The sequence below is a fragment of the Diadema setosum genome, chromosome 8 (genome assembly GCF_964275005.1).
Source record: "Diadema setosum chromosome 8, eeDiaSeto1, whole genome shotgun sequence".
In the NCBI taxonomy this organism is placed as follows: domain Eukaryota; kingdom Metazoa; phylum Echinodermata; class Echinoidea; order Diadematoida; family Diadematidae; genus Diadema; species Diadema setosum.
This window is the reverse complement of record NC_092692.1, coordinates 24745574-24772120: the sequence shown is the minus strand read 5'-3', so window position 1 is coordinate 24772120 and position 26547 is coordinate 24745574. Positions and strand designations below refer to the sequence as shown.

The window sequence follows — 26547 nt, the reverse complement described above, 5'->3', positions numbered from 1 at the left end:
GTCAGTATATTGATGACTGTTGTTTCAAGTTTGTTCATGGGAAAATCGGGGGTGCCCTCCCCACCCCCTTGGGACCCAAGGAAGCGATGGGATGGGGGGGGGGGGTCCAAGTGGGGGCCTAAATTTTGATCCTCTTGCTGAAAACAACATAATGGATTTTCACCAAACTTGGCAAGTAGCATTCCCATGGGGATAAGATTTCAAAGTGTTTGAATGGGCACCATGCTTTCCTTGGGGGCCCCAGGGGGTCCAAACCTCCTAAATTAATGAATATTTAGTAATATTTTCTCTAGTCTTTTTTTCCCCAAGCTGCATAATCCAACATTCTATAAAGTACAGTGTACTTGGTAGGTATTTTTACCAGTGTGATGGAATATGTAAATGGACACCATGCCCCCACCCTCAAAGTTACCCCCACCATAAGTTTCCAGTGTTCTTAGGTAAGAGTCTGCAAGAATGCATGGAAGGTGAACTTGCGATACTCTGGTGAGCGCGTGACCCCTGGGTCTCCTGTATCCTGTACAACTGAGCAGTGAAATACTTCGCGTACTTCCAGTGGCAATTCTATAAGCACTTACGCAGACACCACAATTTTTTATTAAAACAAACAAATATGAAATATGTGACCGTGCATCACAAAACGAACAAAAAGTCGCACACACTGATTTTGCGTGAGGACTAAAAATAGGTGAAATCGGTCAACCTAGCCAATCTTGACTTTTTCATATTTTCTGAAAAAGCAAGTCTTCTTTTGCATTATGCTAAAGTTTGGGATCATAAAATGGGCAGGAAAGTGCATTTTTTAGCAGTTTATCTCAAACATTCTTGATAGAATAGTGTGATTAGGTGTGCCTTTAGAGTCCCCTTTTCATTTCTGAAAAACCTTGTACACACTCTTCTCTTTCAACTTAATAACTTTTGAAAGGATAATGCTACTGCTTTGAAAGTTGGCATTGATTATGGACGGAATGTGTTGATAAGGCGTGCTCAATTTCAATTTAATCTGATTATCCCTTCATTGTTGATACTCCAGTGGTCTACTTCCTGGTTTTTGTCCCATTCATGGCACAGCCAGCACAGCTTGGTAAAGATTTAGCGCTTGAATAGACACTGTACTTCAGAGCCTCTTTTCTCAGTTCACACTTTTCCTGAGTGTGTGCTTTCTTTCCAATATTTAGATAGGTTAGGAGAGTCCATTTCATTTGAGTTATACATCATTTTAAAGCTTAAAGTCTGCTCTTTCAGAATATGCTCTTAACTAAAATTTCATGTCTGTTGACTTTCTGTTTGTTTTGTGATGCAGGGTCACATATATTAAAAAATGAAGTAAAAAGATACAACAAAAGTCCGAGTCACATGAACGCGCGGGTGGTTTGATGAAAAGTCAAATTTTGTCTGTATAGACACATGTTCTCGAAAGGGAATTAAAGAACATCAGAAAGAAAGAGAGGGAGAGAGGAAAAAACGAATGATCCATCAAATGCATTTCAGGAACAAGTCATAACCCTCAGATGAGATTGTCATCGGGTGGAAGGGGCACAGACGGGTTTTTCAAATAAAAACGTGGGAAAAGAAATATAAATGATGATATAACTTATTTGCATCTTTTTGATGAACTGGAAAGGTGTCTGTGTGTGTGTTTGTGTGTGTGTAGTGATCGAGTATCAACATTAGGACGACAACTCACTTAATTAGATGGGATTGCATTGGGTGGAAAGATCTTCTTTTTTTTTTCAATGAAAATGTCAGCTCCGGGCCCCCTGAGACCGGTGCCGTCGGCAGCGGGAGGGTCTCTTCTGTACCTTTGACCGGGTTTCGTCCGCACTCTGCCTCCGTGTCGACGTCGAGAGCAGCACAAAAAACAAAGAAATACAAAAACATTGCGCTGACTCCTGTTTCAGTAAGATAATAGGATACAGCGAAAGCTCTAGATCATCTTTCGTGGACACAAGCGCGCACATGATGTATACGGGTTATACAGCTCGCGCCAACTCGCAGGCTCAGGTCGCGGTCGCACACATAAGACAATAATAATAATGTACATTCTGAAGCAGATAAGCGGGTGAGGATATGTATACAACCATATTCATAAGACATGCGGACGTGGGGGGAAAAGGGGGGTTCTATGATCTATCAAACCAAGGTTTGGTGATAAAAACAGAAAGGAGAGAGCAAAAAAAGACGAAAACATTTTATATCTCTTAGCACAATATAGCAACAAAAACACTAGGGGTCTATATAGGAAGTAGTCCTCAGCTATACCGTTTTGCTTTTACCGTTTTTTGTAGTTTTTCCCTCAATGTTTTTTTTTTTGTGGGGGTGGTAGTCATGGGTAGAAGAGAGCACAATTAACAAAAGAATGAGAACACTTTTATTTTTATTTCATCAATAAAAATGTGCAAAATCGTATGTATGGGAAAAAATATAACCCCTCAGACCCTTGGATTTCCACGGGTGCTACTAGTGTCTTATAATAGACCAATCATTCAAATTCATATTTGCCACAAAAAAATAAGCAAGTCAAACTTCATTATTCGTTATGGTTGAAATTTCTCACAGATGATGCACCATGCGCTACCCCGGGGTATCGTAGTAACCCGGGGTACCACGTTGTGTAGCGCCATCTCACGTTCACTCGAGTACAACCGCAGAGTTACTGCATTACGTATGCGCACTGTACTGACCTGTGGTACGGTGCGATACTCAGTATAGCGCTTCATGCACTGACTACACGCACTATTATAATAGCCCGCTAGCTGTGCCAAAGTTATGATCTCGTAGACGTAGTTTGGATCCCGTAATTTTGTAAGCTTTGTGCACTTTGTGCCGAACAAAATATCCTTTCGCAATTAGGATCAAGCTGCAAAAATGCCAGCAGGTGATGGGGGCTATGCCGCACTGAAAGGAAAGGGCCGGAAAAGAAGGAAAATTTCCAGAGAGGAGAGGCTGGAAAACGCGAAGCTTCGCGCCACTCGGAAGTTGGGGAAGGAAGGGGCCGCCGATGTTCTGGAGGTGTTTCAGAAGGCCAGTGACGCCGGGGATAAGGCGGAGGCAGATGGCATTATTATGACCCTGCTGGCTCAGGGATTAATTGAGAAAACTGCAGGATCAAGAGGGGTTTTTTTTACAAGAACAATGGCCATAATTTAATGTTGAAGAATTAATCACACACACACAAAAAAATTAATTTCCCACTTTTTGGTAACCCAGGGTACAGCCCTAAAAAAAAAAATAAATAATTCAACAAAATGGCCGATTTTTTTCTGGTACCCCAGGGTACCATTTATGTCATCAGATGCCGCATGGGGGCAATATTCATTACAATATAAAGAAATACATAGTGAGACCTGTTATGTGTTGTTTTGGATATGTACATTTGTAGTTACCACCTTCCATGATATTGGAATTTTAAGTTTGCAGATTGATAATATGATAAACAAATGATACTACAGGCATATCTTGTGTGAAAGATTCAAAATGATGCAAAGTATAAGGGTAATCTTTGGAAAATACTGTCTTTTCGATTACCTCTGTTTATCTATTTTTTATCCTATGTCACCTAAAAGCAAAGGAAGTAATGAGAAAAACAGTTCAGGGCCATTCACAGCAATAGAATACCTTCACATTTTGCTTCTTCAGCATATTAAGCCAACAAACGCCCATGTCATCCACTGTTATATTATTGTTAATTGAAATTGGAACAGAAAAAAAAAATGCAAAATAGGAATGACATGGTTGTCAGTTTATGGTTGCCATGTCAACCGGCAATATGAAATATAGCTATTCAAATTACATAACAAAATGCTTGCAATAAGATTTAAGAAATAGTCACCAAATTTGGTTGAAATGGGATTAAGGGCAAAGGAGTGGCAAATGAAAATATGATAGGAGCACAATGTGCCCCCCCCCCCCTTGGCCTTTATAGGGTTAAGTTGATAATCCCTTCACAGTAGTTGCTTACAGGTTTTATTTTATATTCTGGTGGGTTTTTTGTGTTTGTTTTTGTTGTTGTTTTTGTGGTCCTGTTCATGGCACAGAGCGCAGCTGGATATGATTAAACACTTGAGTAGGCCCAAAACTTCTAAATTTTTGTTCCCAGTATACAATATATGACACATCATGTCATTTTAAAGCTTAGGGTTTGCTCTGTCAGAAACTGAAGCCACTAAATCTTGGGGGGTTTGTAATGCAGAGTCACATTATGCATTATGTACACATTTCATAGAGTTTGAAAATCAAGTTAAAATGAAGTTCGGGTTTCAAATTTATCAATAAAACTGGATTTTCTCCTTTGTATTAGTTGGCTGAGCATTATCTGTTAACTCCATTCATGTAACAAATTATCAATAAGAATGTTAATAAATATATTGATTGGACAGGTGGTTGGCTCTACACACATGAAAATTGACCTTGTAATTGATATGTGAGGAAAGGTAAAATGATGTTTCCATAAGCAATAATTCATTTTTTGCTTTAACACTCAACTCTATTTACATAATCTGTAATTTCTTTACCTATTTTGGTAACTTTTTCTGAGGAAAAAAATCTCTGTTGCCATATTTTTCGTATTTCTATTTTTACTTTTATTCCAGAATGATCCAGACTAACTCGGTCTCAGAGAAAACTCGACCCTATTTCAGACAATTTACACGCAGTTCGTGATCGCCATATTCTACTGTATAATATCAAACGAGGCCTAACTGAACAGACAGGAAAGTGTGTGCTAATCCTGTACAAAACAAATGGACAGCGCGTGATCCTAAAGCCTACACGCACATCACCTGAGTTGCTGAGACGCGCTGTCTTTGTTGTTGTTTATCAAGCGTCTTTGATTGTTTTTAGAGGTGCTTGATAGGCGCACACTAATTTTGCATGCACGCCAAAGAGGTTTTTTGATGCGCGCGTTGTAACAACTCGGACCATTACTGCGAGTAGCCAGAACACGAAGCGCTAGTTTATACAGGCCGCTCCCATAGTACAACACTGTACAATCCAGAGGGACAACTAATACAACTCAGCCCGCCGTCAAAGTGAGGCCGAATTATCCCCGAGTCCGAGTTTAGCCTGACCCCGTTCGGGTAAGTTCTGAGACTGAACCTTTTTGGTTAATATTTCGCATTTTCATCGTTACCCATCGAATATCTTGTTATTACAGCGTTATTCCGCACATTTCCTAAGCATGTGTTCACATTTGGGAGCGAAATTTGACAACTTTTGCAGGCGTACCAGAACTGTTTTGGCTTTAAGCAGTGCAAAATATTGAACCAGTGATTACTTTTGACCTTGGACATCTGTATCCTACATGCAATAGAATTGCCATGGAATGTGCTTTGAGCATGTGTGTGCGTTTGTATATTTGCCTGTGATTAATGGCATGTACAAGTATATGTCATAACATGGCAAAAGCATAAACCTTCCCCATAGATGACATATTGATTTGGGATAAGTGCATTAACACTTGTAAAATGTTGGGTGCTGATGAATATGACAGATCACAGTAGAATTGCTACCCTTGGATTTCCAAGTGATTATTTCTTGTCATCTGCAAATATTAGTAACAAGGCAATTTGCACAGGTATGTATATTAAAAAAAATCAATAACCACAAAAGATTTTTTTTCGAATGAAAGTAATGAAGAAAGCATTTAAAGGACAAGTTCACCTTCATTAACATAAGGAATGAGAGAATGCAGCAATATTAGTAGAACTTATCAGTGAAAGTTTGAGGAAAATTGGACAATCTATGCAAAAGTTATGAATTTTTAAGATTTTTAAAACTTTTGTGTTGGAACTGCTGGATGAGGAGACTACTAAGGCTCGTGATGTCATATGAGTACAACAGTATAAAGAAATGTAAAGAAAATTCAACATATTTTCACTTTTTTCGCATAATAAAAGAGCACTTGACTTGCCTCTTTCTAAAGGCAATGGGAATAGTATTACCCATAACATATGTCAGTAAGGAGTCAAGGGAATGTAAACTTTTATCAAAAGATGAAATTTTGTGAAATTCTCTTTGTATTTTCCTTATATCAATGATGTGTTCTACTAATATTGCTACATTCTCTCAATCCTTATGTTAATGAAGGTGAACTTGTCCTTTAAGCTTTCCGGAACATACGAAAAAGGCTGGGGGGGGGGGGGGTTGAGAAGAATATGAATAATACAATTCTGGCATCATGCGTATTGCCTATGGCAACAGCAATTACCACCGTTAATGCTGCTCTGCTGTGATGGCACTAAAGTCTGGCAATTTACACGAAGTGCAGTGCTCTACTCCCGTCCCTCTTCCCTTCCAATTTGTATCAGCACTTGTTATTTCTTTTATAATACGATAACCCACCTCGAGTTCAATGCATGTTTTCAGTAGAGGGGAGTAATCATTCTCCAGTCAAATTTTTTCCTGCCTGTAACTGTGTCGGCCCAATTTCCCAGTCATGGCTCGAAGGGGAAATGCACTGGCTGTGTCTACTTGAGTGGTTGTAATCCCGAGGATCCTACATGTCAATGCTGCTCCTGCTAAATTTCATGACAAGATGAACAAGAAACAGAAAAAGAGTAAAATTAACAGGATACAAAAGTATGTCTATTCCCTGCACCATTGCCACAAGGAGTGTTCACTGCCGACACAGACCACTAAATTACTCATTTGTATTGTGCAATTTATGACATACTAAGTGACCCCAAATCTCCCAATTGATGGCACAGGAAGGCAGGAGACTTGTACCTTTAGCAAAGGCCCCTCCTCATTGAAAATGTCCCAACTCAAGGAGTTAAAGGTAGTGACAGCATACAGCTGGTCATTGACAGTCAGGCAAAACCAGTCCTAGGATTGGGCCAACCTTGTGTGAAGCTGTCTAATCCTGCCATCATGCTGTGTTGTAGGCCTATTCGTGTCCCACCATAGACCAACTGCTTCATAATACCAGTCTGTAGTTGTGGTACAACTACAGACTCATCTTACGAAAGATTTTAGTAGACTGTCTTTCTTTTTGTTAACACCTTGTGGAGCGAGGAAATGTACATCTGCCAGGAAATGTACAAAACACTGGGAAATATACAAATGTCTCGCTGCATGGGAAATGTGCAAATGCCAGGAAATGTACAAATCTCCAACATTACATCAACTGGAAGTATGCAAATGTTCAATTTTAACGGAAAATGTACAAACACACTCAACAAGTGTGTGAATCATTTACTTCAACAGTATTATATAGTATTACGTACCAATTGTAGATAAAAGCGATCTTCGGCATCAAAACTGCATGAACCTGAGCTGTTTTCATTTTCCTGAAAACCCAGCAATGGATTATCATCAAACTTGGGGCACTTGGTGCAAAACTTCCACATTTTCAGGATCCCCTGGCTCCATCAGTGAATGGCAAAGACATTTTAACAGTAATTATGACAAGTGTATTACTAATGAGGATTTTCTTCAGTTCTTTTTCCTCCCGTCTCCTCAGGTTATTTAATTGTACCCTCCTCATTTCTCTTGATTTGTATTTATGTTCGAATGTTCCAGCATACTGTGCCCTGTCCCACGCATACTTTTGATTTTTATATGCGAGAAAGCCATTGCGCGAAGGTGGTCAATCTAAAAATTTGTGGTCAATGAGTAGTAGACTTACTGTACCTTGGAGCCTCTTTTCTTGGTTCACTCATTTCCAGAGTGTGTGCTTTCAAATATTTAGAAATGTATAGGAGAGTCCATTTGAATTGAGTAATATGTCATTTTTAAAGCTCAAAGTCTGCTCTTTCAGAATCTGCCCTTAACTAAAAATCCATATGTGGCAACTTTTTCTCGGTTTTGTGATGCAAGGTTGCATATGAAAAACTCAAGATTGACTAACTTGATCCGTTTTACCTACTGTGAGTCTTCGGACAAAATCAGGGCATGCAACTTTTTGTTGGTTTTGTGATGCCTTTTCACATATCATAAAATGGTGATATGTATTCTAATCAAATGATTGGCTGAGAGGAATCAAGTGACCAGTCTTTCATTTTGTCAACAGTTGTAACATGCCCAGCAGGCATCAGTTTTACCAATGGCCAGTACTAATTACCAGGTACTAACTACCACTCTCTCAGAGATCATTCAATTGTTGCTTACCGTAATCATGCTCGCTAATGTCACAATTGCATGCTTTAGCAGTACACACTCAATTAGTTACAAGCCAGCACTCAATCACTCATAAGCTGTAAGCAATTTCTAAGTTTGTGTTCAGTGGGTAGTGGAACATTCTTTGGACAACTTGGCTTCTGAGCAAGTTCTACATGTAGCTGACTGGTATTTACCCATAAAGGTAAATGAAAAATAGTTCATAGAACCATTTCATAAAACAAGTAATGAGCAGGTTTAAGTTCATGACATTAGTGGAGATGCACCTCACTCTCAGGTATTCACAATGTTGTATACCAGGTTCCTGTGTGGTGAGTAGACGTGACAAGAACCTAGCATACCAGGTTCCCGTATTAAAAAAGGAAGAGGTTAACAGGAGAAGAGAAGACATCAGTGGATACTATTCATTCAAACAAAAGAGAAGGACTTCACTTCCAAAACTCACAAACTGTCTCAAGCCTGATATGTAGCAAATATCTTCCTCCAAAAGACTTTCAACATGCCTCAATATAGTCACGGTCTGATCCCTTTCCTAGATTAAGAACATCACTGAAAGGACATGCTGTACCATGAGTACACAAGCAAAAAAATAAAATTAAAAAAAAATAGAAAGAAGGCGTAAGTATACAGTGTGTGTATTTACACAATTTTAATGAGGTTGTGTTGTATTGCAAAAATTCTCATGATACATCTGTATAGCGTATGATTTTCTTTTTAACTGGGTTTATCTGTATTATCATTTGATAATTGTACTGTGTAAAATCGTACAACCAAACTTGCATACATAATTAGCTTTCCTCAGAACCTTGCAGAGCAATGAAACCCAAATTTACACGTTCTTTGAGTAAATGCAGAACACATCAGCAAAGTTTTAGGAAAATCAGACAATCCATTCAAATGTTATGCATTTCAAAAGTTTCTGTTCCACCATTGCTGGATGAGAAGTCTACTACAGTTGACAAGTCACCTATGAAATACAATATAAAGAAAATATATAGAGAATTCCACAAAAGTTTGTTTTATGAAAAGTACACATGCCCTTGCTTTGTCAATGACATCCCATGTTAAGGAAAATATCATTCCCGCTGTTTTCTGAAAGAGGTATGTTAAGAGCTCTTTCATCATGCTAGAAAGTGAAGATGTTTTGATTTTTCTTCATACTTTCTGTAATTTACATTTTCCTTGCAAAATGTCACAAAGTCTTGTAGTCTTCTCATCTAGCAAATGGCTGCACCAACACTTTAAAAATTCACAACTTTTGAACAGATCATCTGATTTTTTCTCAAACTTCGTTGATGTCTACTACTGATATTGCTACATTCCTTCAATTCACATATATGTATTTAGGTTTCAGGGAGAAAATGATGCTGCTGCATCAACAAATCACACAGAAAAATGACAACTACAGGAAGGAAATCAGTCAAACCTTGCCTGTGTATTAATCTATCAAAGAGCATCATCATGAGGATTGTGCTGATTTATTTGCAGGTTGTAACATGATGCAGTATACAGCACTGGATGTGTCTGTCACAATTCTCACAGTCATTGTGGTTCATATCAAATGTTGTGAGCAAACAAGCACCCACACATTAGTCCAACTGGACACTTTTCTTCGCAAGCAGACCATGCATTTGTTCAAAAAATTCACTGGTTGCTTTTTGTATTCGGGCCAAGGAAAAAAAAATGGGACTTGTGCAACATATCGTTGACATGATGCCAATTTATGGAAGTGCATTATGGCAAGCAATGCCACAGTAGGCCAGTTCATATTTGCTATGATACTCGTGTAAAACAAAATGATGTGTATGAAGTTACCTTTAAATATGATATCATGTGATGTGTGTTGAACTACCCGGTACAATACCATAGATTGTTGATACCAACACCATCGTCCAGGGGTGTGAAATGTGACTACTGAGTGTTCCCATGGCACACAGGGTGCATTCGATGCACGTAACACTTTAGACATCCTCGACTCAGTGATGTCCGATTCTCAACAAACCCATTGTCAGAGCATTATTCATCAAAGACAACCTTTCTACTGAAAATCTGCAATGAGCTTTCATTGTCAGCTAGCAGTTGTTCTTGCAATTGACTGTGTTCGGGGGGGGGGGGGGGGGAGGGGGAGGGGGGACTGGTAATTTACACAGCAGCCGAGAGCACCTTCAGTAGATTCTTTCCTCATCAGCCAGTGCTGCAAGGGATTTCATCTGTGTGCCTGAAGGAACTTAGATGAAATATAAACGTAGAGTAGTTTAGGCATGCGTCAAAGCCTACATCTTTTACAGGGAATATGTTCAAAACTACGACTTTGTCATGTTTTGACAGCATAATTGTGAGATTTGCATCTGTAAGGGGAAAAAAGGATACCCTGCAAAGAAAAGTATTAATAAGTTGTCACTGCTTGACTGTGCTTAAAAATTGGAAGTAGTAACTATGCTACAACCCAAGTAGGATGCAAGAACATATGTGACCAGCGACAACGGTTTCAGGCAAAAGTCAGGAATTCTGAAAATTTTTCCATTGAATCACATTACCCATATTCTTAGCTTTGCATTGATATAAAATACCTGTTTTCTGGCACCGTACATGGACATATAAAGTGAAATATAATGCACTTTTTAATTTGTTAGCCTGATGAAATTGAGAGAAAAGAGCTTTGAAGACTCGCCTTTGCTCAAAAACAGTGTCCGAGCGGCAATGCGAGGTGAGAATCACCCATCCGTATGATGGTGCCAATCAAGATTAAGCTCCGCCTCTAACAACCACAGCACCTTCTGATTGGCTTATTGAGAGAGTCAAAATTCCTGGACACCTTCCTCAGAACTCGGCGTATGGAGCCAAAATAGTGTGTTTGAGTCGGGCTTGTTTACCAATACGTCTTTCAAGATGGCATATACGGCATTTGCTAGTGTGCGTGTTTGTGGCGCACACATTGCCCAATTGCATCCACATGCCATGCCCCTGTATAACAGGAGCAGGTGGTGCATTCATACATTGTATCTATATCTTGGTTGAGTATTTATTATGTTGTTTGTTTTTTTCGATCATTGTGGACCCTCTCGAAGGCAGAAATACTGCTTGAGCTGGCAAGGGTCATGTTTCCTGTTGTTTTGTTGTTGTTGTGGTTGTTTCAGCAGTGCATTGTGCGTTGGTATTTACGTATATATTAAAAAAAAAAAAAGTTCGACCTCGATTATCCGGCCATGTCGGGACCGACGCTCATCCGGATAAGCGAATTGGCCAGATATGGAAGACACAATGTTAATGTATATAGCTGCCGTCCAAGCTGCCATCCCAGTGCACTGGCAGCTAGGCAGGTAAATAGCGTACCCCCCAACGGTGGTGTAATCTATGCTAGCCTGCGCAAAAATTGTAGTCCCTTCTTCAAAAAAAAAAAGTATATCTTTATGTGAAAATCATACATGTGTTACCTCATTAGATATTGAGAAACCTATCATGCACATCTTATGAAATTCGTGAAATAGATCCATGAAAGTCACTGACTTTTCTCAATTTTTGGATAAAAAATAAGTCCTTCACTGCGTGAACGCGTCCGCATAATAGAGATTTCCGGATAAAAGGAGGCTGGATAATCGAGGTCGAACTGTACTTACTTTGCTACACCCACAGCGTGAATGGTGCAGTCTTAGCGCAAATGCGTGTTTAGTATTTGAATATTGGTCATTTATGATCACTCCTTTCCTCTCCCCTGCTGTCCTTTGAGTCAACTTTCTTGTATTTGCTATCATAATTACTACAAGCACACTTTTGAGAGGATTGTGAGTTTTTTTTACATGATTGTGTCATTTATGCTGCAATTGACAGGTGAGTTTCTGATCGCGTGTTGCATGATTTGGTGCAGATTTGTGACGCTGATGCGTTCAAACTATGTTCCCCATGTATCTGTGTTCACGTTGGAAGTTCATGCTACTATTGACTTTTTGTTTCACTTCCGTTGTCAAACACAGCAGAAGAAAAGCTCAGATAGAAAGCTCAATGAAGAGCATACACTACAGAGCGAGGGCATTTATAGTAGCAACAAAACGCTCCTGCATGATTCATACAATGGAGCACGTGTGGACAAAACATTCCCAAACTTGTCTCCGAAAACCAAACTGTGTAAATGTGTGCAACACACTAGCCTATTGCATGCAAGACCCTGCTCCGAAGCAACACTGGGCATACTGGCACGGCGTTTGAACAAAGATCAAAATGACAAGTGTGATTCAATATACAATATTTTTGATCTAGGAAAAGCTTAGTCTTATGCCGTGTAATTTACTGTAGATGTAGAAAACATATCAAAGATTCCATTGCTGCAAAAAAAAAAAAAAAATTCAACAAAACTAATGGTCAAAATCCTTGTACCCCGCCTAGGAGGGAATTTGCTCTTGCATCTTTTGCCTTAAACCGTTCTCGCAGGTCACATATTTTCTTTAAACATTCTTTTCTCTTTTTCAGGTAAGAATAAAATGCAGGTGAATCCCAGATGTTTCACCTATATCAAGAAGTGTGTAAATGATCTACCTGTCTTTGAACAGTGGTTAGAAATAATATTTGAAATTTTATCCTCATTTTAATAACAAGATACAATACAACTCAAGCCTGCTTTGATAACATTAACTTGATTCTGAACATAATTCAAAGCAAAAGAAAGGTTGTGGGCCGCCTTCATTGTGTATCCAACTTAATTCAAGCATTATTCTTCCATCACAAGAGTATTCCTTTGTCTACCACAAAACTTGAGGTTTGTATGAAACATGTTCAGAGGCTTATCATAACATGATAGGAACTGATCAAACCTACTTCCAACGTACATACATTTGAAAATGCCATGATAGTGGTTTATTAAAGCATTCATGTAAAACTGGATGCATAATTCTGAGTGTGCAGAGTAATGAATTTTGTTGCTCCTCTTGGGATTGGGAAGGCCAGATTACTGTATACGCTATAATTTTCGTGTACAGATACATGTATTTTTCGCAGATGACGAGGTCATAGACATTTTCACGAGATGTTTTCGCGAATCGATGCCGACCTTTACGTTAATGCTCTATTAACAGAGCGTATAGTAACATGTTCACATGTTCTTAAATTTGCAATCCAACTGTGATTCACAAATTTCGTGAAAATACAGCTTGTACAGTATAGTCAGTCCAATTTGAACCAAAGTTCCTATTGATTGATATAATTTTGTAGTGATGCAACACATGTCTATGTTTCAATGATAACATATCATATCATTATGATAAAACCTATTCATGCTGAAGTGCATCATGCTGGAGTTTAGGGGGCAATGATAAACTGGCTCACTGATTGGTTGCCCTTTAGCAGGTTGAGGTTGAAATATTACAGAAGGTGATCTGTGGATCAGTGGAGAGTAATTGAAGATATAATAAGTAAGAGCATGTCAGTGTACAGAATACTTGAAGTAGAGATGGCAAGCCACTCTAAATGTAAATGTGATTTGGTCAGAAGTCTGAAACTGAAGATAAGGATAGGGAATGATACAACAGATTTAAAGGAGATTTTTCCATGCAATTTGGTTCAGAATGCTCTGTTCACAAGTGATACAGTACTGCCTATACTGACTATACCAGGTATGTGAACACACACTTTGTATGTTATGCACTGTACTATGTATTACATGTGCCTATATCAGTTGTGTTGTGCTAGATCAAATATAAAGTACATATATGCTGGCAGTAGAAACTGTTTTCTGTGGTGAACTGCCATAAAGTCACATTTTGAAAATAGAATAGAATTAAAAATAAATCAAATGTGTTGGCTATTTGACAAACAACAACTGATTGTGACAAATTTGAATCAGGAAACGGCTTCCTTTTACATTGCTTGAATATATCCATTGTTCAAGATTCTGTTTCTTTGCAGAGAAAAAAATTGATTGTAGAATTTATAATCATATTCTTATCTTTCCATTAAGCTGTACAGACTTGAATTATAAGAAGTAGAAGTGATGTCATAGTGCCATTACTCAGATCCAGAGTCTGCTTTCCTTCTCATTTCCCTTGCAACTGGCTATTTTAGTGACAGTGGGGCGTATGCTAGCAGCTGCAATAGGAACTCAAAATTAATTTGGGTGGACAAAGGAAGAACCCTTTGTGGATGGAGCATGTACCAGTGAGATAAAGACACTCAGAGCAGATCCTTACAGAAATCACATTTCCTGCTCTGTCAAGTCTGATGATGGATGAGATGAGAAGTGGTATTATCATCACAAAAGAAAAGCAACCAAACAATTCATTATCTCTAGTCATTCCAAATTTTGTGAACAAATCATGCTCTGAAAATCAGCTTGGGTCCCTTTTCAGAAAGTACACATGACTAAAGCATTCTGAAATTGAAAGAGTGGTCCACATTGTGTGCAGCAGAATGGATAATGAGTGTTTATGTGTGCACATTCAGAAAGTAACAATTAGGCCTACTGTTGTAGCATACCTGTGCAAATAAATGTGTTGGATCTTGCTTCTCATGTATACATTTTGATCAGTGTGCTTCATGCATTCATGTTCAAAGTTGTGATTTTGATTGCTTAGAATCCCGTGTTGTGTTAGCATTTCATTGTTTTTGGTGGTGGTGGTTTCATCACCTTTTCTATGTTTGGGAAATGTTTCTTTTCTGCAGTTGAATACCCCTTTCCTCACTGAGTGGTTTATTTGCCTTATCATGTCAATGGCAGTCACAACAGCAAAAAAACAAACAAACAAACAAACAAACAAACAAACAAACAAACAACAACAACAACAAATGTACATACAATGTACATGCATAGGTTTTTCTCACATTTGGGACAGTGGTTGAAAAGTCCACCCGTGTACATGTATGCAGTAAAGATGTCCTTCCATCCATTCTTCCTTCTGTCCTTCCGTCCATCTGTTATTATACCCCCGCCACACATAGTGTGAAGGGGGTATATAGGAATCACCGTGATGTTGGTCGGGCGGGCGGGCGGGCGGGCGGGCGGTCGGTCTGTTGCAAAATCTTGCGTCGCGAACTCCTCCTACAGTTTTGAAGCAATTTAAATGAAACTTAGGGTAATGATGATATTGAGGTATAGATGTGCAAGACATGTTTTTTGTGTATGTCGGACAATGCATTGCCATGGTAACCATAATTTTACCAAAACCTTGTGGATTGAATAACTTCCATAGTATTTGAGCAATCAATTTCAAAATTGGTATCTATGATGATCTATAGGTGTAGTTATGCAAGACACTCTTTGTGTTTTTACTTAAGCGTTGCCATGGTAACCGCATGTTTTCTTCAAAATCTTGTGGAGTGAACAACTTCCATAATTTTGAAGCAATTGAAATCAAATTTGGTAGGCATTATGGGCTTGAGGCATAGATGTGAAACACATAATTTTTGTGTCTGTCGGACAAAGCTTTGCCATGGTAACTGTAATTTTACCAAAACCTTGTGGATTGAATAACTTCCACATCATTCAAGCAATTAAGGTCAAATTTAGTATGTATGATGATCGTGAGGTGTAGTTATGCAAGATACCAATGTGTTAATATACGAAAAATGTGCTGCCATGGTAACCACTCATTTTTGTATCATATTGAATCGTTTAATCTATGAAGGTGAAATTTGATGTGTATGATGCTCTTTAAGTGTAGTTTTGCAAAATGTCCTTTGTATTTGTATCGGACAATGCGTTGCCATGGTAACCGCAATTGAAACCAAATTTGGTAGGCATTATGGCCCTGAGGTATAGATGTGGAACACATAATTTTTGTGTTCGTCACACAAACCGTTGCCATGATAACCACAATTTTAGCAAAACCTTGCAGATCAAATAACTTTTCCATCATTCAAGCAATTAAAGTCAAATTTAGTATGTATCATGATCTAGAAGTGTAGTTTTGCACGACACCAATGTGTTAGTTTAAGGAAAATATGTTGCCATGGTAACCACTCATTTTTTTATCAAAATAAACCATTCAAGCTATGAAGGTCAAATTTGGTGTGTATGATGGTCTTTAAGTGTAGTGATGCTGGGGGAAAGCATATTTCCATTTGCTGTAAGTTTTATACTCCGTGACAACTCTGTCATTGTACAGTAAACTAAAATTATTCTGTTTCCAATTCGACAAGTGCACAAACTTGGTATTAATGTCCTTGCCCTCATGACATCACATACTATAAAGCAACACTAGGGGCGGGGGTATTAATCACCTTCAGTGATAATTCTAGTTGATTTTGACAGCGTAACTAAACCATTAAGAATGAGCTGATTTTGTTATAACACACATTTCCCATAGGCACCTGCCCGAGTATACTCAGAACTACGTGTAGTCTTTAACAGATTAACAGCTGTTTAACCTGTTGAGGACGGTTTGATTTTGCTACAACATGCATTTCCCATAGACGCCTGCCAAATTATACTCGGGACTCGTCCTCAGCGGGTTAAAGGTCCAGTTTACCTTTGGGAGCAGTGATTTCAAAAATTTTCAAGATATCATATTTGATGCATATGTGTAGGTCTGTTGTATCATAAAACATCCTACCATATGAAATATTTGCAATAAAACCTAAAATATAAGGAGATATCAGGGTTTTTCTCAATAAACCGTAACTGTATACGGTTTAGTCTGAAAACATTTTTATTATAACTATTGTTCACATTTTGTGTATTTAACAACACATAACATCGATTATACGGATTCAAATTTTGACAGTGGTTGTTTCTATCCCTAACTCACATTTTAGAACTATTTTATAGCACTAATGCTTTCATCTGCAAATGGTAAATTATGCCTTTAAGGTATCCGAATGAAGCTTGGCATATGAATGTACGTATGAATGGACAAAGCTGTACCTATCAACATTTGGGTTCACATGCTCTGGGTCAAAGGTCAAGGTCAAATCCTAAGCATTCCCTTTACTTCCCCCATTTCATGAAACTTATTGTACACATATATTACCTGATAGAGATTTCCTAGGGAAAGTTTTGGACCATTTTGTCAAAGATCAAGTGACAAGGCTAAAATTTCACTTTCTTTTCATATCTTGAAAATAGCTTAAGTTATCTTTAAAATGTGAAACTTAGTACATGTACATGTACTGCCTGACAATGATTTTCTTGTGGGGTTGGTCATGAGGTCAAAGATCAGTGGTCAAAGGTTGGGTTTAACGTCATAGAGGACAGCTGAGTATACACAGGCAGGTGTCCATGAGGAATGCGTGTTTTAGCAAAATCAGTCCATTCTCAGTGGGTTAAGGGCATATTTCATTTCATTTCATTTTATTGTTTCTGTATGGTACAATATAAACTCTGATCACTTTCAGAAATAAACACATGATTCATAATAATTCATGGCTGATTTTGCACATGACAGGTAAACAAATCATTGTGACAAAGAATGGAGACATAATGATAATAAACAAAAAAGTCAAGGTACCATACAGGAGGATCCCCAGTAAATTGGGGCCTCATGCACAAATAAATAAATAAACAGTTTCAACCAAATATTCTGAAAGAGCAGACCTTAAAAGCTGTAAAATGATGTATAATTCAACGCAAGGGGGACTTTCTAAATCTATCGAGATAATGGAAAGAATGTGCACACGCTGAGAAAGTGTTTAATGAGAAAGTGAAATTTAGGGTTTATTCAAGTGCTTAATCTTGCCAATATTGCCAAGCCATGCTTTTTGCAATGAATGGGACAAAAAGCATGATGTTAAACTCCATAGTAGCAAGGAAGGGATTAGCAGATTAAAGCTGAAATTAAGTTTGCTGTATGAACACATTCTACCCATGACTATTTAAATGCTAGCTTTCAAAGCAGTAGCATCATTCTTTTACAGATTATTTGAGTTGAAAGTGAAGAGTGTGTAGAGGGTTTTTGAATATGAAAAGGGGACTCTAAGACACACCTAATTGCACTATTCTGCAAAAAGGTGGTCTAGAAAACTACTAAAACCACAATTTCCTATCCGTATTTTGATCCCAAACTGAAGAATAATGTAGAAGAAGAAGAATTGCTCTTTCTGAAAATATGCAAAACTCAAAATTGACCAGGTTGACCTGTTTCACCTGTTCTGAGTCCTCACATAAAATCAGGGCATTTGCCTTTTTGTTGTTTTTGTGATTCACAGTTACAAATGCATCCTCTCAAGCCTTTGTTTGTGTGGACTGTCCGATTCATTTTCCAGCACTCCTCTCTCTCACCATGACATCATTCAACCATTTCCCCTATGATACGAGTGACACAACAAATTTTAAAGGAATACAATATATATTTCCAATCTAATGTTTTACCCCTGTCCATGATGTGAGGTTAGACCTTGAAAAGCTTATGAATAAAGTGTAAATCAATTTTATATAATGATCAGATGGATTTCTTCATAAAAAATGACATTTCATTAATGGTATTTGATTTACTGTTAGCATACTGTAGCAATACATTCAACCAGAGTCTGACCTGTCACTTAACATCTCATAATATGCAGTGCACCTCTAGTAATTTTTATGCCTGTACAATGGGTATTTTGGTTTTTTTTTAATTCTTAGATTTACTCTTCCAGTAAGTGTTCTGTGTTGAGTGAAAACATACAGAAGACAGTCACTGTCTATTTGCATACATTATCTGAGTCTTGGGAATGCCCACTATAAACAAAAAGCCATTCTTTGTGTATGATCACAAAGATTGAAAGCTCAAGAAGAACCTTAAATTCTGTTGCTATCAAAGGACAATGACTGCAATCCAAGCCTTGCCAAAGAGACAAATACCCGATGATGGCTCTCTTTGCAAAAGTGAAATGAAATCAAGCTGTGTGAACAGAGTATCTCTGGGGTCAACCGTGGGCACAGATTTTCATCCCACCACTTCTCAATTTTCTCCGCATTTATTGCCATTCTGTGTTAAGTTCAGAAAATGGATGTTCTTCAAAGTACTGTCCCTTGGAAAAGCTTTATTTTCTCCCACCCAGGATGATTTACTTTGCCAGATGTGATTGACTTTCACCCCTTTCCATATTCAGTGGATTTTGCTATTTTGTCTTTCATATCAGATGACCTTTTTGATAGTAAAAACAGTACAAAGGAAGAATAGTATTTTGTTGCAAGAGAAAACTCCAGGCTCCAGGGAAATCTATATATGGAGGTTTTCTTGTTTCTGTGTGGATGCACTCTCCTGACAAAGATAGAGTGCGTGAAACTGCTCTTTCGATTTGGTGCTTTGTGCCGCCAATCATCATTCTATGTGTGTGTATACAAATGTTTTTGTGCACACACACACTTGTAAATCGATGCTTCTATAACAGTAGGACTTATCAAATGATATTTGGCATCACCACCCCAGCCTGTTGGAGGTGGGTTGAGAAGAGAAGGGAAAATCAGAACAGTTTGTGATGGTGGTTGTCACAGATGTGATAGTAATGTTAATGGCATAGTTTTTTTGTAATGCATGGCATATTCACACATCATACTTTTCACAACTCTTGTTCTATATATGACACTTATCTTATGTCAGAAATTATCCACTCACTAAGCTTCTCAACTTCAAGGGTAGAAAAAAAGATTTGATTATATGAAATTCGAATCATTTTATGTTTTGTATCCCAACTGAATTACAGACATTTCATTGCTCATTATTAGAAGTCAATCTCTTATTTTCTCTCTCTCTGTCTCTCTCTCTCTCTTTCCCCTCTTCCTAGGTCTTCATATCCATTCATGTACTACACCTCCATGTAGGTTTGATTAACCCTCATCCTTACCCATCAGCTTGTGTGGTTTTTTTTTCTCTGCCTTACACTCGGCCTTTCCTTAATTTACACTCCCTTGTTTCCATTTGACATCCTAGGTGTGACACCTGTTACATTCTCTGATTGGACCAAAATTGATGCAGAAGAGAAGGCAAGAGGAGAGCTCATTGGTAAGCCAAGAGAGAAGATGGTCCGAATTGATGAGATGATGGATCATGCTCTTAAGGGGGACAGAAACTAAAAGCAATGTGAATGAGCTGGATTACCCACCCATTCTGTGCAAGAATTCCTCAAAGTTAGTAGTTGGTAGGTGAACAATTGGCATTAAGACTGTAATCACTGACAGGTCAAAAGCTTTGATTTGTTTGCCTACAAAATAAAATGGTTAAATTGATGTCAACAAGAGTGTTTCTGTATTTTCTTTTGGTTGAAGTTAACATTTTTGTAGTTCTGCGGAACTAGAGGGGCAATGTTGATATGAAATTAAAGATTATTGTACAGTGTACTTTGAGCCATTGAACATGCTGCACAAGTTCAAGAAGAGAGCCAAATGATCTGAGCTATGGAACATTATGGGCATATGTGCCTGTAATGTAACAGAGATAATCTTGCAATTATCCATTATAATCGCAACTGACAGGCACTGCCAATAACTGGTGAATTTTTAGTCACTTGTAAAGATAGATGCATTTGCAACAGATATGCAAGCTGAGAAAAACGAAAGAAGAAATAAGAATATCAAATAAATATATTATTGTACAGTGTACTTTGAGCCATTGAACGGGCTGCACAAGTTCAAGAAGAGAGCCAAATGATCCAAGCTATGGAACATAGCTCAGATATGGCATTAAATAAATGCTGTGATAAACACACAGTGTTACTCTGACTGAACTTTTCCCTCAGCAAAGTAGACACAGTTTTAGTGCAATGTGAACTAATATGTCAACCATCACTATGTTACCCTGCGGCTTGTGAAAGGCACAGACAGTCAAAGAAAAGGCATAAAATGATGTGTCTTGGCCAGGAAATTTGAAAAATTACAATGAGACATCTTGGCCCTGTGCCTTGTAGATATAAATGCGTAGTACTTCTCAATAGATTTGATATTGGTCATTCCAAGGTCCAGTAGGTAGTTGGTCCAAACTCCTTGCCCACTTTTACAGTTTAAACCATGTCAAAAATCACATGACATTCAATTTTCTTGAGACATTTTACTATGGTGTATACATTTTCATAGTGTGTGTAAAAAATGTCAAATTCTCTGCATACTGTAAAAGTGGATATTTTTGTGTGAGTGATTTTTCACACCTGACCAGGTAAGATGAGTTTCACATGATTTTAATTCCATGGAATCAAGACATCAGCTACTGGATCATATGGCAAGCAAAAATATTCATATGTGTTTATTTTTGTGCTAGTGTTTTTGTTGTGCGAAATGAGCGAAAATTTCAACACCGCCAAAAAGTTAGACTTTTACGATACTTGCGTGTAAATTTCAAAGCTTAATTTCACTCGAATGTTTCAGAACGTTCAGAATCCCACTGTTCCTGCAGTAATTTTTTCTCTTTTTTTCTTTCCAAAGTGGGTCAAAGGGTGTATCATTTGGAAGCATAAAATAAGGAAAATTTTATCATACCAAAATTTCTAAGTTGATGTCAGATAACTTAATATGTAGTTTGTGTTAATCAAAGAAATGAGGCTCATATTAAAGCGATCTGACTTTTGGAAAGAAGGCATGGTGTTTGGTCATCTGTCTGATCAAACTTTTACATTATTGGGAAAAGAATTCATTTACAACATTCAGCCAATTAAGCAACATTATTGCGGAGAAAGGAGATTTACAAGCCAGTCACCTGATAGAAGGTTTGTTCTTTTTAGTTTTCTTCTTTTTTGTGGGGGGGGGGGGGGGGAAGGGCTTTCAAAACTTGGTCTATGTTTCCACGAGCAGGGGATGTAGATAAATGTTATAGTTTGAACCAAGTTGACGTGTTTAACAACTTTAACTCGGTCAGATTTGACATGTTCCATACTGCATAACAAATATATTTAACTGTCAGTTTCTTGTGCCTTATTGTGATATCCAATCAATTAACTGAATCATAGTGTGTTGCATTTAGATAATGTGTATTGTATACAGAATGTTATTAGACTTCAGGTATTTATTGTGACTGACCACATACCAATGTACAGCCATCTTATCTCAGCCCTTTGCTTTTCTCTGTGTTGATAACTAACTAAGAATTTATTTTGTCTGTGGTGCTATGTGCTCTACATGTGTTAAGAGTGAAGAAAAGGGCAGAACATGAGTTTTATACCAGTATCATTACAGATCATAATGAAAGTTTGTGAACTGGCTAGGATTCAAAGCAGTTTTGCTATCATAGACATGGAAATCACTGCAACAAGGTTAAAATGTGCTTTGAATATTCATTCTGTCAGATATCTGATGGTTATGTTTGTGGACAAAATGTCTTGAATGTTCCAAATGTTGCATATCATCTGATGCTGCTTGAATAAACTTTATCTGTATACAAAATATATCATGCCGCAATGTAATTGGGGTTTTATTTTTGGCCTTGTCTTGAATCTTTAAATGCATGGTAAGTGTATGTATATGATATGGATAGACAGATTTATAAAGTTTTAGGACACCTTCACTTCAAAGTGTAGAGGGCCATTGAGAGGAGAGATCATGTAGCAGTTCCAAAAGAGATATTTCCACAGTGTCCTGTTGTCTTTCTGTGAAGGGCTGTCAAACACATATTTATTCAGATTCAGATTCATTTTATTGTCCACATAGAAAATTCTTTCTGTTGGCATTTATACAAATAGGAATATCTACATACATACATGTACATACATACCTGCATACATACACTATACATACACATAAATGCATATATATACATACACACACACACACACACACACACATATATTATTACAGTCAAAACCTGTCTATAGCGGCCACCCAAGGGAGACGAAAAAATGGCTGTTATAGATAGGCGGCTGCTATAGACAGGTTATCCAACTTTGTGTGCATTGCCTACATGTACGTGTACATGTATCATCGTTGTATTCATCTATACACTGTAAGTACTTACGTATTGTACATGTATGTATGTACGTATGCACACGTGTGTTTCATGCATTGAACAGTGCCGGTGTTCGTAAAATTGTTGCACAGTAGCATGTGTACAGTCGTGAAGAAAGCTTAACACTGGTGCATTATTATGACTGAATTAGTGATGAATGCAGCAATGGCGATTACTAAACGTTACCCATGAATGACTGGTGCGACTACAAAGCAGGGAAAATGCTTAATTATCGGCTCGGCTACGGCTCCATCGGGTCTGTGGCCACTATAGACAAGTTAAAATCCACCACGGGAAACAAAATTTGTGGCCACTATATACAGGGTCTTTAACAGGGCTATTCTCTCTGGGGGATTATTAGTGGCTGCTATAGACAGGTGGCCGCTACAGACAGGTGGCCGCTAAGGCAGGTTTGACTGTATATTATATATATATATATATGATATTGTTGACAATATTGATATTGTTCTGTCAGTATCAACACTTGGAAAGAGCGAATTGCTCAAAAATTTGGTATAAACATAGTTTACCAATTTATCATTTATTATAATTCATTGTATTTACAGATCAACAACAGAACAAAAGAGTCAACAAAACTTGAAGTTTGTACTTTCATTAACAGTTATCGTTTTCCTGTTCACCTTGAAATATATAATATATGATAAAGATGGTAATTGACATTTTCTAGTATTTACGAAATTTATTTCAAAACATACCATTGCATTCATGTGTTGGATTTGTCCCTACACCAGTCATTTTAACAACTTTCACCATAATTTCTTATATCTTCCTCTCTGCTCTCGCCGTACCAAACAAAGTAACTGAGTTATGCCCGCCATGAGTCCACCTTCATAAATATGTTATATGCTGCCTTGAAACCATAGTACTTCAGGCATATTTTTTTTTCACATTGTCCTTCCATTTGTCCATCACAGATCTGCTTATTGCAAAGTTTTTGGAGACAGTTATTTCGTGACCTTTGCCAAGGAAATTTCATTTCCAGTCATTGCTGCAGCCAAGAATAGATTATGAAGCATCTGGGGAATGGTATATTTGAATGCTGATATTTGTTTAGGTAGTCTTTTAGTAACAGCCAAATTTACAAACGTTTTCCATGCTTGAAACTTTCTGTCACACCCTATACAGATGTGTTGTCAGTAAAGTTTTTTTTTTAATCTTTTTTCATTTAACCACCACAGTGTTATTGTGAGTGTCTTTCTTTCATGAACACTTAGTATCTGTCTGAAACAGTATGCATAAATTGGTGTATAAGGAGCTACACCAAACCACGTACAGTGAAATGCACACAGCGAAATCACAATAGCAGCAGCTGTCTTCACAAATCCAGGGTTTGTGCAGTTTGATATGCATTGCACAATGTCATACCCTTAGTGCAACAACTACTGTGATATAGCCTCCATTATCAAGTGTTTGCCAATCATTGACCCAGTGATGTTTGAGCATGGATAATCAGATTGAGCCCTGGAACCAGGTTGAATGATGTTTTTTCTGTTATCTATTCCCATCCACCATCCCACTTGAAGTCTTAATATGTAATACTACTGGAGACAGACTTGGACATTGTGTGCCCACCCCCACCCATTCATATGGAGATGTAGAACTCGTAGATAAGCTGTGCTCATCTATACCAACACTGATAGAATGCACACTTTCAGATAATCATGCGCCTAGATTGCACAAGTGTGATGGTGATGATGATAATGATAGTGTTTGTGTGTGTGCAGACAGCCAATTTTAGTTTTGGTTACTTTCATGATTTATTTCAGAATAAGCAAAACTTTTTAACGTTGTTGGATATCAATTATCTGTGTATCATCTTGAGCCTAAACAGGATAATGAAAAATATGCACTGGATATTTGGATGTCCTCTACAGATGTGACAACTGTCGCAGGACCATCACTTCTAATCTACCAGTTTATTTTCTTTTCTTTTCTTTTCTTTTCTTTTTTTTTTGGGGGGGGGGGGGCTAACAAAGAATATCATTATCACTGCGAACCATGCCTGAGTTGTGTATGTAACCCTGAAGAGTCCGTTAAAAGTATGTATGTATGAAAAAAATATATATATCAGTCATCTTTATCAAGTTGCATAAATTGTAAACAAAAAGTATATAATGTCATGTCAAAACATCTCTTTAATATAGACCATTTTGTAATACTTAAGTGTTGCGGATGAAACAGTCAAACATCAAGATTTGCCATTTGTTTGACTCAGTTCATGGGTTTGACACTTTCTCTGTCCCTTCCATGTTTTTTACATGCGTTTGTGATCATGGTCATTTGTCGTCACTTTTGGAATAACAATTTCTGAGTGTGGAGTAATAATTCAGCTGCCAGATTAGCCTTGTGCTTGGACACGCCCCCCCCCCCCCCCCTCAAAAAAAAAAAAAAAAAACCGACGAGGTTCTACAATATCGTCAGGACTTTCGAGTGGAAGAGGAATGTCACACGACCCTAATTAAACGCCGTCTTCGGACACATACAACCGCAAAGTTAAACCTGTCTGCATCCTCATTTCGTTATCGTGTTTCCTTTCAAGATCAAAAGCCTAGTGGAAGGCCATTTTATACTGTAATGATAACTGCCTTTTCTACCCGTTCTTAGCAATCCGCTGTCAATATATTGCTCATGGTTATGCTCAAGGAAGAAGGCGATTTTAGAGATTGTCGTGTTATGTAAGTAAAGTCCTCTCGCGCATGAAAGGAAGATGGTGTGCAGGAGAGACTGAGAGAAGATACAAGGAGAATGAGAGAAGTTCCAATCGGTTAGAGAAAGAGGCTTGAATGTGACCGACAAACTTGTACACACTGCTTCTTCGTAATACCAATGATTATTTGTAGAATAAAGTTTGACTATAACATCTCTGGGAATTTCCTTTTGATGCGGTTATTGATTCTAGCCTTTATTGATATTAGCCTTCTGGTAATTTCTCGAGTATTTTGTGTTTGTGTGTGTGTGTCTGTGTCTGTGTGTCTGTTGTGATGCATCTGTATGCCATTTCGAAATGATAATGGTTTTACTGTCATGCCTATAGGAATGACGTGTGGGTTTTCTCCTTGTGTAGAGAATCCGATACAGATTCTACCCATAGTATACGATATTTCATAATTGTTCAGGGGTGTTCTTTTATCAAACAATATAATCTTGTGACATTAGCAATCTTATGAGGACCTATATCTCTTCATTTTTCTAAAGATGTCTTATTTTAGATAACTGCTGTTTATAACATAATTTTATTACATATATATATATATATATATATACATATATATATATGTGTATATAATTTGTTATAATATAATATAATATAATATAATATATAAAGAGTTTTATCGCAAAACGAGCTATATCCATTCTTGTTAAATTAAGATATTCATGATTAAAGCTGCTAAAAAACAAAGAGAATAAAACACGGAATATTTTTAATCATAATTTCTAAAATATTCCTTGTTATGGGTACTGGAGAGGTTTTGTTTTGCTCTATCTGATGCTGAACTTACTTTGAAATGTTTAAAAATGGTGCTTGGCTCATTTTGCAATAAAACTCTCTCTCTCTCTCTATACATATATATATTAT

The 26547-nt window shown here is 37.6% G+C and overlaps 1 protein-coding gene across 1 annotated transcript in view; it reads left to right on the top strand.

The window, feature by feature from the left end:
* The window catches only part of LOC140232062 (NADPH:adrenodoxin oxidoreductase, mitochondrial-like), a 147793-nt gene extending 126068 nt beyond the window's left edge, over positions 1–21725 (top strand). The window contains exon 11 of the mRNA XM_072312214.1: positions 19953–21725. Within this exon, the coding sequence (XP_072168315.1) occupies positions 19953–20095 (143 nt within the window). The 3' untranslated portion in view covers positions 20096–21725. The remainder of the gene's footprint in view (positions 1–19952) is intronic.
* The last annotated feature ends 4822 nt before the right edge of the window (positions 21726–26547 follow it).